We start from the raw sequence: 13,417 nt of genomic DNA on the forward strand, positions 1-13,417 counted from the left end.
GGCATAAAAGCTCTACAAAAAGTTTACTAAGCTCCAGAATTTTATTTATGTCAAACTGTAAAATAATATGAGTGTACAGAATAACTACTGCATAGTAGGCTATGCTGCAGCCTGGCCTAAACCAAATGGAGGAGTGGGTGGGTCTTGGCCTCCAGTGGGAGGGGCTTCACTGCTATGCACTGTGTGGGGGAGGGGCGAGTCTGTGAGCTCACAAAGGCAGCTATGAGCTCACAAAGCCCCTGGTGGCCAGTTGCTGTAGCTCCCTAGCCTCCTGGTCATTTGGCTCCCTGTGATCTGCGTGGTCAGACCACGCAGGTTTGGGCTCCAACAGAAAGCCTATCGTCCGTAGCCTGTTTTTTTGGCTGGGCAGGATGTAGTTGGCAAATGAGTTTTGGCGCGATGGAGGGGCCAAGGGCTGCCCCTCAGCCTTGCTTGGGCCTGGTCCTGGAAGAAATATTCAGGGTTGCGTCAGCATTGCCTGAAGATGTAAGAGCAGGCCCTAATCCTGGTGTCTTTCCTTGGTCGTTGGTGATATGGGCACCTGTTGGATTTTTTGTTGCTCTCTTGTTTTTGTGGAGAAGTGTTCAGTCTTTTAGAAGCAGGTTTTCCATGGGAAGAAAACTGGCTCTAAAAGTTTCTGAACTACTTGCAGAAAAATGCAAACTACTTGAAAAATTTAGTCTTGTTCAAAAAGTGTGTGATGGCTTGGAGTCATCCTTAAAGGATGTGAGTTTTGTGAAGGAGTCAGTAGAAGCACAAACTTTGGAGGCAACGTATGAAAAGCTGAATCGGTGCAAATCTAAACTTGAAGATGAAATACTCATTCTAGAAAAAGAGCTAAAAGAAGAGAAATCTAAACGTTCTGAACAGGATGAATTGATGGTGGATATAGCAAAAACGATAAAGTCCCTGGAAGAGGAATCAAAATCCCTCAAGTCACAAGTATCTGAAGCTAAAACAACCTTCAGAATACTTGAAATGAATGAAAAAGAACTGAAGGTAGCAATAAAAGAGGCTTTGAGTGAGAATAACCAGCTTCAGGAAAGTCACAAACTCCTTTTACAAGAAGCTGAAGTATGGAAGGAAAAAGTGAGTGACCTTCATAAACAGAAGATAACATTGGAAGACTCTAAGGTACAGGCAGAAGAAGTTCGACGTGATACAGAAAAGCACATTAAGTCTGTGACCGAACGCGTGCTAAAGATGAAGGATGGGGCTCCTGTGCCTGGAGAAGACCTAACAGATGATGGTGACTTAAAGTTGGAAGTGAAGAGTGAGTCAGAAAGTGGTGCTCACTTAGGAAATCAGCCAAAAGGAGCTTCAAAGGAACTGGTTCATGCTGTTAAGTTAAATGCCTCTTTAAAAACCTTAGGGGAAAGAAATCAAATTTATACTTCATTATCTGAAGTAGATGAAAGAAAAGAAGATCTTACAGAACCTATTAAAAATCTTCAGACTGAAGGAGAATCTTTGCGGTCAGAAAATAGACAGTTTGAAAATGAGAACCAGAAGCTTCAGCAGAAAGTTAAATTAATGATTGAACTGTATGAAGAAAATGAAATGAAACTCCTGGGGAAATTAATAACAGAGGAAGAGTGCTGGTTCGAGGAAGAGGAGAGACTTTGCAAAGTGAATGAAAGGATCAGCCTCGCAGCTAAACAGCTAGAGACCTGTAGAAAGCAAGCCAAAGATTTGGAGGAAGAATTGGAGAGTACCATTCATTTTTATGAGAGGCAGATTCTTTTCTATGATTCTCATAGAGCACCTGCTGACACTATGACCCTGTCATCTCCATGGGAACCGGACTGTAAGATGATGAGCCCTCCACCAGGCCCAAAGTATTCTGATCTACCTGTTCCTCTACAGAGGCAAGATGGATATTTTTCTAATTATGGTAGACTGTCTGGACCAGCACAACTCAGAAGGCTTAAGATGTCTTCTTTGTATAAATTGGATGGGCGTATGTCTTTAGAAATGGAATCCAGCAGAAATAATACCAAAGATGAGCTTGATCATTTAAATGTGCCGGATTCATCTCACCTTGCTGAAATTCAAGCAGCTGGCTCTGGCTGTGTTTTTGTACCTCTTATTCCAGTCAGAAATCCATCCCTTCGGGTAGATGCAAGGAAGAATTTCATGAGAAGAAGATCTTTCCTTCCTCCACCTCCTCCAGGAAACATGTGTGGAGCATCTGGAGATTATTTTCCATGTGGCCCACCACTCTTTCCATTTCCAGTGTGAAACAACTATTCACTGAGGCATTTTCTTTTCCCAAGAGCTGGATTTTCCCCCCACCCCCACATTCTGAAAGTAGAAGTGAGGTCCCTTCAGGGTCGATTCCACCTTCAAATGAGCCTGTTTTTGACCATCCAGAACCAGAGCAAGAAATTGGACAATATTTTTGATCTTTGTTCAAAAGTAATTTGACTTATTTTTAGTTTAACTGCTTTTACTTCAGTGACTCTACTTTTGCTCCAGTTGAAGTTTAATGGAATTCTCATCCTTAGGATGGTACTTTGTAAATAAAGATGACTTAAATAGGAATCTCATGAGTAAATATTTCCATTTTATTTTATTCTACATAGTATAAAGTTTAATTTGGTCAATCCATTATTATATAAACAACAGTGGAGTTTTATATATGTAATCTTGCAGTTTGGGATATTTTAACCTCAAACAAAGGGTGTACCTTTATGCCAAAAATGTATTTACTATGATTGTAGCAAATGTGAGAATAACATTATTCTTAATAAGATTTTTAATTGATTTAAATTCTTGTTTGGCATTGATGATAATAAAAGTAAGCTATATTTTCCATAAAATAGAATAAGTAGAGCATATTAAGAGTGAACGAGAAACATGAGTGAACATGTCATGAAACAGGAGATCTCCAAAATACAAAAAATGCCAGTTCTCAGAACATTTTTAAGAATTACAAACCCCAGTTTAAGCTTACTCTGTCCCCATTTTCCCTTATATCTTCTTTACTTTATGCCCATTTTCACAAATTAATAATTGCATTCTTTTGTGGTTCCCTGATACGGGGCATGACCTCGTCTTTGTTTTGCTCTCAGGATGCCTTTTGTAAATGATAAATGAATTATTAGGACACTGAAATGAGAGAACAAAGACATAACTTCAGATTTTGTTATTGTTAGATGCCATCCTCATAAAATGACTCAGTTGAACTTCTACAAAATTAAAAAATTCTTATTCTCAATTTCTGTATCATTGCAAATATGTAACAATTTGCAAACCTGCACCAGACCAGAGACCACACTTTGAATAGTGTTTTCCCAATAGAGACCAAGAAAGACCATTTATTAAAAATACCCTAATGAAGAATTAGTGGAGTTGGAGAATATCATGCTAAGTGAAATAAGCCAAATCCCCAAAACCAATGGCTGAATGCATCTCTGATATGGGACGTTAATTCACAATAAGGGATGTGGTAGGGAAGAACAGTTACTTTAGATTAGGTGGAGGGAAGTGAAAGGAGGGGAAGGTATATGGGGGTAGGAAGGATAGTAGGATGAAACAGACATTATTAATGTGTACGTATGACTGCTTGACTGATGTGAGCCTACAATATGTACAATCTGAAAAGTGAGAAATTATACTCTGTTTATGTATGATTTATCACAATGTATAAATGCATTAGCTTTTTAGTAAGTAATACAGTAGTCAAGAAGCACTGAAGATTTCCGTAGTTAGCTGCCACCCTGCGGTATATCTCCATGAAAAGAGGCAAGTTTGAACAGAAACACAACACACACACTGAATTTTCATTATTTCTTGAAGCAATATTTTATAGTACTTATAGGCTTCTTGCTTTTAAAAAATTTTTTTAGTTTTATTCTAATTAGTTGTACATGACAGTAGAATACATTTTGATAGATCAAACATAGAGTTTAATCTCTCATTTTTCTGATTGTATATATTGCAGGATCACATCGATCATATAGTTGTACATGTACATGACGTAATATTGTCTCTTTCACTCTACTATCATTCCTTCCTCCATACCCGTTCCCCTCCCTTCACTCCCCTCTGCCTAATATGCAGTAACTCTATTCTTCCCTATCCCCGCTCCCTTACTGTGAATTAGCTTATGCATATCAGAGAAAACATAGGGCCTTTGGTTTTGTGGACTTGGCTTATTTCACTTAGCATGATATTTTCTAACACAGCCATTTACCAGCAAATGCCAAAATTATAATCTTCTTTAAAGCTGTATACTCCCTGTTTTAGTGAGCATTTTCAGTGCTGTAACCAAAAGCCCTGACAAGTACAATCCTGGAGGAAGTTTATTTTGGGGTTCACAGTTTCAGAGGTCTCAGTTTATAGAAGGCTGCTTCCATTCCTTCAGGCTAGAGGTGAGGTTGTGACCATCATGGCAGATGTGTTCACAGAGTGTGGTGTGGAGGGAAGGGACTCAAGATATCACACCAGGAAGGAGAGAGAGGGAGGGGGAATGGGAGAAGGAGAAAGGGGGAGAAAGAGAGCCCAGCTGGAGGTCTCCTCACTAGGACAAAATATAAACACCAGTGGTTTGCCCCAGGGACCCACGTCTTCCAGCCATACCATACCTGCCTACAGATATCATCAAGTTCATCCCTATCAGGGAACTAATGCACTGAAGAGGTTAATTACTCTTGTAACCTGATCATTTATCTCTAAACTTTTTTGCATTGTGTCACAATGAGCTATCTGGAGGACATCACATATCTAAACCATAACACTGATAAAATAAATTTATGGAATTCAGAAATCCTGTCCTTTCAGTAAAGTGGGCAAGTCAGCAAATGAAAAGATGAGTTCACAACTTGATATGACAGAGGAGGATCAGCAGCATCTTAAAATGGAAGTTCTATTTGAAAAAATGGGCAGTGCTAGGAGACAGCACAACAAAACCTAGTATTCACAACCGCATATAGCAGTCTCTCCATTGATTATATTTTGTCTTATAATGATTCCAAATTACTTCCTATCTGTAAAGAGAAGGAATCATGTGCTTCTTCAAAATATCTCATAAAACCTAGCCCAGAGTTGGGGACTAATGGAGTGAGCGAAAGACTAGAAGGAGGCTTAGGAATAAGAGGTGAAGAATTTAGAAGATGTTACAACTATACACAAAACTACTACTGAAAAGGGCTTCTATGAGACCCAGGTATCCAAAAGCTAAAATATTTCATAAAACCATTTATTCAAAGACTTCAAATTCAACAGGGATTATGTCTATACAGTGTTATCAGAAACTTAAGACTATAAAATATATGTAGGACATAACTCTGGTTAAACATTGTCTTGAGATGTACATATGTTAGCAATCGCTCAGCATATTGATGGTCAGTTATCGCTAGAACATGTGCTTCTTTAACTTAAATTCTTACACAGAAGTAATAGTAAACAGCGGAGTGATGTCCTTATAATGTAGAATTGTGTGAATTCAACTTGACTGTTTTCCCCCAGTACATTCATTCATTTTCTTAAAGATCAAAGTCCAGCTTTTTTACAATTACAGAACAAAGTCTTAGCAGTAAATGAATACTTTTATAAAAAAACAGCCAAAAGTCTAAAGAAGTGTCTTCCATTAATCTAAGTAGTTGAGTGACTTCAAGAAGTCCTGTGGTTCCCACGATGTCAAGCCAGCTATCTGATGAGTCCGTAAGTAGAGGTGCTGAAGAAGTTACAAAGACATTTCCTTCATTTTAAACTTATGCATCAGTGGAAAGCACTCTACTCTGGATCATATTGTGAATTTTTATTAAGAAAAGCATGAATACTAAGTTTTAAAGGATTTGAGGAACTGACTATGAGAGTAGTTGGACATTCTGATGGAGATTTAATTAATTTTTTAAAGTACTGCTTTTTTTGTTAGTACTTAGAAAGTTCCAAAAATTTTGAGGGCTCTACCCTAATCTTTTTTTTCTGTCAGTCCTGTTCCTCATAGGCTACTATTTTGCAGCATATGCAGTCTACCTGGTATTATAACAGAAATACGTTTACTTTGATCTCACATAGGTTAAATTGAAAATAATAGAGAGAAAACAAATTTATGTTAGAACACCAGTAAGGGAGATATCCTCATTTTCTTTTCTTTTCCTTTTTTCACCATAGCTTTATTGACAAATCCTTCTGCAAGTCATGCTAAAATAAGATAAAAGGACTTTTAAGACATTCAAGTCGCATTAGTTTATAATCAAAGCTTTCTGCTCCCATGACTTTTGCATTTTCTTATTGTGAACATTACAGAAAGTATGTTTGTTTAGTATAATTCTCCAGCTTATCTTTCTCAGAATCAGAACATAACAGATTTATGAGATTGGAAAGTCTCTATGTTATCTAGTCTAATTTTATACCAAGTGATAATTCCTTTTTATACTATCAGTTATAAATTTTGTGCTAAACATGTAGTAGTTATTGAAATGTAGTAAACAAAAAGAAAAATCTAGATATCAATCAAACTGCAATACATGTATTTCCTAGTTCTGTCCATTGAGAAATACACAAAAGGCACTTGAGAGACTTGAGCACATTTAGTGGCTGTATTTTGATATGTAAAATAGAAAGAAGCAGATATCCTCAGAAAAATGATTGATTGCAGGGCTTAGACAATGGAAATAGAGGATGAATCCAGAACATCTTATGGTAACAGAATCTTGTGATTAGTCTGTGGGGCTATTGCTTGCCCCATGTGTTTGTGACCGCAGGAGATGGCAGTAAATCTAAAAGAATGTTACCATGTTTATTTGTCCTCTGTAGGTCCCACTGGTTATTTTTGAGAAAAAGGAAATAGTGCAATTGGAATTTGTTGGATTTTATATTGTAAAACACCCTTCAGAAGATGATAACACCAGTGGGAAAAACTTGTAATCCACACTCAGTAAGGAATTGTAAGAGACATCTCTGTGCTCCAAAATTTCAAGACATAAAAACGCTTTCCTGAAGTTCATGTAGATTTGTTAAAAGTGTAGCACAAGCGAGCAGTAGTTTTATGTTTAACCAAGAAAATTAAGAGTAAGTGCATCAACCTCCTGATGGATGCCCTCGATTTTTGCTCTCTGTGTTCCAAATTCCTTAATCAGAATGAGCTCTGAGCCATTTCCAAAGCATGGACGGGACTTCACATCCATTACCCAGTATACAGGGAAGTGTGTAGTGGGAAGAAGTTACAGCACTGCAGTTATCTCACCAAGAAAGAAGCAGAAATTATGCATTAAGGAAAGAAGAGTCATACTGCAGGCCCAACCACTAAATTTCACACTTTTAATGTACCTGAGTTATAAACTTCCCATTGGTACGACCAGGGAGGTCCAGATAAGCTCCAGCTGAGTGTTTTGACAAGATGTCAAATGTGAGAGGAACATGCACTTGTCTGTTGGTTACTTGCTTTGTGAAGTCAGAATCCAAATGACTAGTAGCTGTTCCAGGTATAAATCCATTGCAGCATGTGATTTTCCACTGAAAGAAGTATTAGTGACAATATTTTTGAGTAGTTCATACTGAAGAGTGAAATACCTTGTTTATTATGGTTAGTTTTGCTTATTCTTCAAAAGCTACAATGTGCAGTAGGTTCTGAATTTTCCAGTGGGAATGACTTACTCATTCATGCATTTTATTTGCTTGCTCTAAATGTTATATGTTTTAACAATTCTGCCTCTTAATGGTAACTCTAATTATTGGTCCCTTTTAGTAAAGTTTGTGTCAGCCAAGGTGCCAGAGTCAGAGTTGAGTCCTATGCTTAATGTTTCTTTAAGGGTAACTGTTAGGAAAAACTTTTTTAGTTCATAGGAGAAAACAATGACTGATTTCCAGTTACTTTAATTTTTAAAGATAATTGACAAACAATGGTCTGTGTATTGATATTTTATAAGCAAATGATAAATATATTACTTATTACTAAATATCTATTAACATATCAACCCATAAGCCTTTTGTCATTTAGTTTTTATTCATAATCATAAACTTAACTCTGCAATCCAGCTAGACTTGGGAGGAATATAAGGAAAATACAGAACCCAAAGTACTGTAGCAATAGCACAAAGATGATGGGATATGGTGAGCACCTGGGGTGGAGGGATGCTTCCCCTGAGTGACAGATGGGATGGTTTTGTGGTTAAGATAAACATAAGTCAGATGTATTAAGAGTTGTTCACAGTCAGCAATGGTGATCTTCTTGCTGGTCTTGCCATTCCTGGACCCAAAGCATTCCACCCATGTCATGTTCTCTTTCACCTTCCCAAAGACCACGTGTGCTATCCATGCACTCAGTATTGGCAGTGCAGATGAAAAAGTGGGAACCGTTTGTGTTTGGCTCAAAACTTGACATAGGCAAATGTATGCTTCAGGAGGAGAAAACAATGACTAATTTCCAGATCAACCCATAATCTTTTTTCAGTTCTACTATCATGTATAACTAAAACAAATTTAAACAATATATGCTCCCCCCCAAAAATAGATAGAGAAATGTATGCTCACTAATGTGTAACCCCATGCTATAGATAGATAGATCACCAGACTGGAAATAAAGAACTAAAACATCTGTAATGACAATTGCCAGTGCTACTAGCTGTGGTCAGCTAGACGTTTTGTAGCACATTAAAGGTATGACATAGGCATTCAAGAGGCCACTGTTGCCTGTGGTCATTCTGTGTCAGCCATGGCCAACCCCACCCTGTTGTTCTAGTTCAGCAGGGACTGGAAGCCCTTGGGCCACATCTCCTTCGAGCTGTTTGCAGAGAAAATTCAAAAGACCACAGAGTTTTCATGTTCTGAGTACCGAAGAGAAAGGATTTGGTTATAAAGTTTTCTGGTTTCACAAAATTATTCCAGCATTTATGTGCCAGGGTGGTGACTTCATGCATCATAATGGCACTAGTGGCAAGTCCATCTATGGGAGAAGTTTGATGATCAGCCCATGATCTTTTTAATGTGATTTACATGTTCATATATTTATATATTAATACTCAAAATAATAATAATGATACTGATGATAAAGAATATAAGATAACCTAGTCCATTGTACTCCCATGTAGATAGCAGGATTTATGTTTACATATTATTTTGTTCATTTCAAATGATATATTATTAGTTATTATTTAAGAATTATTTAACTTTTATGATTTTACACTTTTTAGGTCATTTCTCAACAACTACTGGGATAAACTTGTTAAAAGAAAGGCAATACTTCTTAGAAGGAATATATTCTCTGTTTTTCTTTAAGGTTAATTCAGATTTGAATTTGAAGTGGTTTACATATAGAATGAGGTTGAGGTAAGTTATATGTGCCTGGTAATGTTATTCCAAAGTGGCAATTGAATGAATATGAATTTTAAGAATAGCACATGAGAAATTTGGACTCCATTTTAAATAGATTTTTCTTCATCCACCCATCTCCATACTCAGTTGAATCAACATGCTCAGTCCATAGCAGTAACAAGAGCTGGTAAGAATTTTCTCTGAAATTTTGTGGAAGAACTAAGTTGATGAGGAGCTTTAAAAATTTTCCTTAAATAACTAAAGACATTTTTAGAAGAGAAGGTTGCATTCTTGTGATGCTGATGGTAGAAGATGCACTGAAATGGAGTTCAGCCATGACCCCAGCACCTACAGGAGCTCTGTGGTTGTTGTCATTTCTGCCCCACATATTGCACAAGACTCAGATGTGGCCCTGTTTGTCATGAACTAGCACGTGTAACAGGCATGCACATCTGAAGTTCTGTGCCTCTTCATTCTTTTGTGGCATCTGCCTTATTCTTTGAGCTGCTCCAATTTCCAAGATGACTTAGGTCACACACCGTTTTGTAGTGAATTGAAGCTCCAGTTTGTACCATGCAGAGCAAATGCCCAGGAAGACCCACGAGACCAAGTGGCCTCTCCCCGCTTTGCTTTACCAGTTCAGTGGTATTTAAAGAGTTGTTGAGAACTGATGTTCCATGCTTTTGTGATCAGGTGAAAATATATCCTAATATTTTGTATAAGTAACAAACTGGGGATGCTTAGCCTATCATCTCTTTCTACACAAAAACTCTGCCACTTTCAACTAATTTTCGAGGTTTTTCAGGAATTTTTGCTCAACTTTTTGAATGTCAGATTTTCATTGGCAGATATGCAAAGAACTTACGCTAAGAGTTAAACCGTGCACAAATTTATGGTGCCATTATACTTCACTTATAGAAATGAACTCTACCTTTTATCAGACTAACATGCTTCCTGGAGATGATTGTAAAGTGATTTTGTGGACAGTAAGTATGCAGTTACAGTCAAGAATGTAGGGTTGTGTTACAATCAGAGAAGGGACAAATAAAGGCAGTGCATCTTAGTATGTTCAGAATTTCTGTGATATAACCGGAAACACAGTGCCATAAGTTGCTGAGTCACATTTTCAACACCATATGGGTATTCCACTAAAGGTGACTATATATATAAAACTGTATAATTTGGAATTAAAGACTAAATAGAGCAGAACCAAAGGCCTTTTAAACTGTGGTACTTAAGTATACATTGAGAAAATAACCTTCAGAATAGCTGTGGCCATTGAGTGTGCTGTTTTTCACTGTGATCATTGGTTTTTGTTTCCAAAGGAAGCATTCTTGAGTTTATTTTTTAAATATTTGCCCCAGGCATTCAAGTCAGTGGTATTCCCAGGTTTTGGAGCAATACAACTAACTTCTTAGTTCTAGAATGTGATTGAAAGTGAAAAAAAAACTTGGAACCCTCTTACTGTCATAACACAACAAGATGGGCTTTATTAGGAATGTGGAGTCCTTACAGAAATTCAATCTCATAAAAAGAGGGAAGTACTTCTGTAGTTTCTGCTTCCAATATTTAGAAGATAGAGAAATGAACATTTTAGCTGCTTATTAACATCATCAGCTCTATCTGGATATGAAGCTGAGTTATAATCAATCCTACTCCAGCTGTCCCAGATCTTTGTTAGCCAGGTAGGCATGCGGGTTTTGCATGGGGTAGTGTTACAACCTGATGAAGAGGTTATGTGAATGTTCCAACCTGATGAAGAGGGTATGTGAATGCATCTCCTCATGGGGGCTAAGGTGAGGAGGAAGAGTTAACAGGTGCCCTTAGCCTCTAGGGGGCAAAGTCAGCTGGGTCCTCCCACCCAGTTGTCCAAGGTGCCTGTCACATCCTGTGTTTCTGATACATGTTTAATGTCACATTGCTTTTCAACTCCTGTTAACTGGGATTACTGGCTGTTGTAATATACCTACATACTGTCGTGGCATTCAGTTGTTTTCTGAAAATCCTACCATAAGAGTGAAGATGGTGATACACCAGATATGAAAGTGATGATGTGCTAACGGTGAGTTCATAAGCTTTGATTGAAATGAAAGAAAAAATTATCCTGCTTCTTCAGTCCAATAATCGCATATTCACGCTTTGAATAGTACAGAGGAAAAAGTACTGTACACACTAGAAAGTTTGAATAGCTCTTTAGAGAATCAGTGATTTTCACTTTGAGCAGAACATAAAAGACCATTTCTTCCGATTTCCACAGCTGCTGCCTGGACTGGCAGTTGGACTTGCTGAGTGACGTGGTTAGAGCTGGGAGGTGAGCATCTCCCAGCTTAGGCTGTTGCTCATCTGATCCAGGACTGTAGCTGAGGTGGTTACTTCCTGAAGAACACTTTGAAGCCATAGTTTTCCATTTGCCTTAATGACTTAAACTGAAGTTACTGAAATCCCAAAGTTTGTCTGTTAATAAAATCTGCTACATTTTGCTTTTACTTTGAGTGTCTTAGTTTACATTTATTATTTGGTCTTAATTTTCAAAATTAACAGACATGCAAGCTTTCATACAGCTTTACGTTGCTCTTCCTTAACCCACCCCTCTGATGATGGCACATCAGAAATTGTCTGATGTGAACTCTTAGGTCAGTAAATGGGAAACTAGATAAAGGATGTGCTGCTGGATGGAAAGAGCTTGATCCTTCCATTAGCTCCTCATTGAAATATCTTCATAATTGGCATTGTGTGTAGAAGGGGGCTGCTTTAACGATACTAAAGTTATTCTAGAAAAAGTAAATGCCTCAAAAGAGTGATAGGTGAGAAATACCAATACAAAGCAGACTGATAATTATCACAGTTTTGTAGTGGAGAAAGGCAAATTAATAGAATTGTAAATTTTAAAACAGATATAAATACTCATGGAAATTAAAATATGATAAAGGTGACTTTGCGATATTGAAATGAAAACTATTTCAATAAGTGGTATTGGCACCATGGGCCAGTTGCTGTGGAGAAATGACAAAATGTACATCAATCTCACTCTTTAGAAGATGGCGGCCTAGAGGGTGGCTGCATTTCATGTTGCTCCAGGACTCAGGATTCAAAAGAGGAGATATTGAGACACTTGGGACCAACTCAAAGCAGCCGGGTGACTCTCACCCATTGGGAAGGCGTCCCGGATGGGACGGTGGTCCTGGAACACAGGGAACTTTGTGAAGTAGAGCTGCCAGCGAGACACCCCTCCCCCCACTGGAGCAGTGAACTCGGACAACTGGGAGCCCGGTAAAGGAGGCCGCTCAGCACAGCGCTGGGTCTCAGAGCAACCACTGGGGCTCCAGCAGCTGCCCAGGGGAGGAGTGGCGAGGAGAGCTGTGTGGACTCAGAACACCGGGGCCTGCACTGAGGAGGAGGAGGAGCGTGGCCGCTTGGATTCGGAGTGACTGCACCAGAGCTACAGGCCGTTGCCAGCGGAGAGGCCGCGCGGCGAGCTGTTTGGACTCTAAGCGACCGCTTCTGAACACCGGGGCCTGCCCTGAGGACGAGGAGGAGGAAGAGAAGCGCGGCCGCTTGGATTCGGGGTGACTACACCAGAGCTACAGGCGGTTGCCAGAGGAGGGGCTGCGTGGCGAGCTGTTTGGACTCAGACCACTTCTGAACACCGGGGCCTGCCCGGAGGAGTAGGAGTAGGAGGAGGAGGAGCGCGGCGGGTCGTGTGGACTCGCAGTGACTGCATTAGCGCTCCAGGCGGCTGCTCAGAGGAGAAGGCGAGTAGTGAGTTGTTTGGACTTAAAGTGACAGCGCCTGAACACAGGGGGGCTGCCTGGAGGGGAAGTGTGGTGGGTCGCTTGGTCTCGAGTGGCTGCACCAGAGTTCCGGGCAGTTGCCCAGAGGACGCATGCAGCGGGTCACGTGGATTCAGAGCCACTCAGAGCGATCGCTCCTGAACACCTGGGGGGTTATTTGGAGAAGGAGGAGGAACGGGGAGGGTCACTTCGACTCGGAGTGATTGATTGCCCAGGGCTACGGGTGGTTGGTGGGAGGAAGAGGCGCGAAGTGAGTTTCTTGGACACCTAGTGACCACTCCAGAATACTGGGCGGCTGTCTGGAGGACGAGGCTTGTGGCGGGTCTCTGGGACTCAGAGCGATTGTACGGGGCCCCAGGTGGCTT

General features: G+C 39.5%; 1 protein-coding gene across 1 annotated transcript; it reads left to right on the top strand.

Moving 5' to 3' along the window:
• Positions 1-399: 399 nt before the first annotated feature.
• LOC306641941 (melanoma inhibitory activity protein 2-like) lies at positions 400-2,241 on the top strand (the record flags this gene model as incomplete). Its single annotated transcript, XM_079107276.1, has 1 exon — positions 400-2,241. One exon carries the CDS (start codon positions 400-402, stop codon positions 2,239-2,241), a length of 1,842 nt encoding a protein of 613 aa, XP_078963402.1.
• Positions 2,242-13,417: the final 11,176 nt, after the last annotated feature.

This window comes from Sciurus vulgaris, assembly GCF_902686455.1.
Source record: "Sciurus vulgaris genome assembly, chromosome: 12".
Taxonomy (NCBI): domain Eukaryota; kingdom Metazoa; phylum Chordata; class Mammalia; order Rodentia; family Sciuridae; genus Sciurus; species Sciurus vulgaris.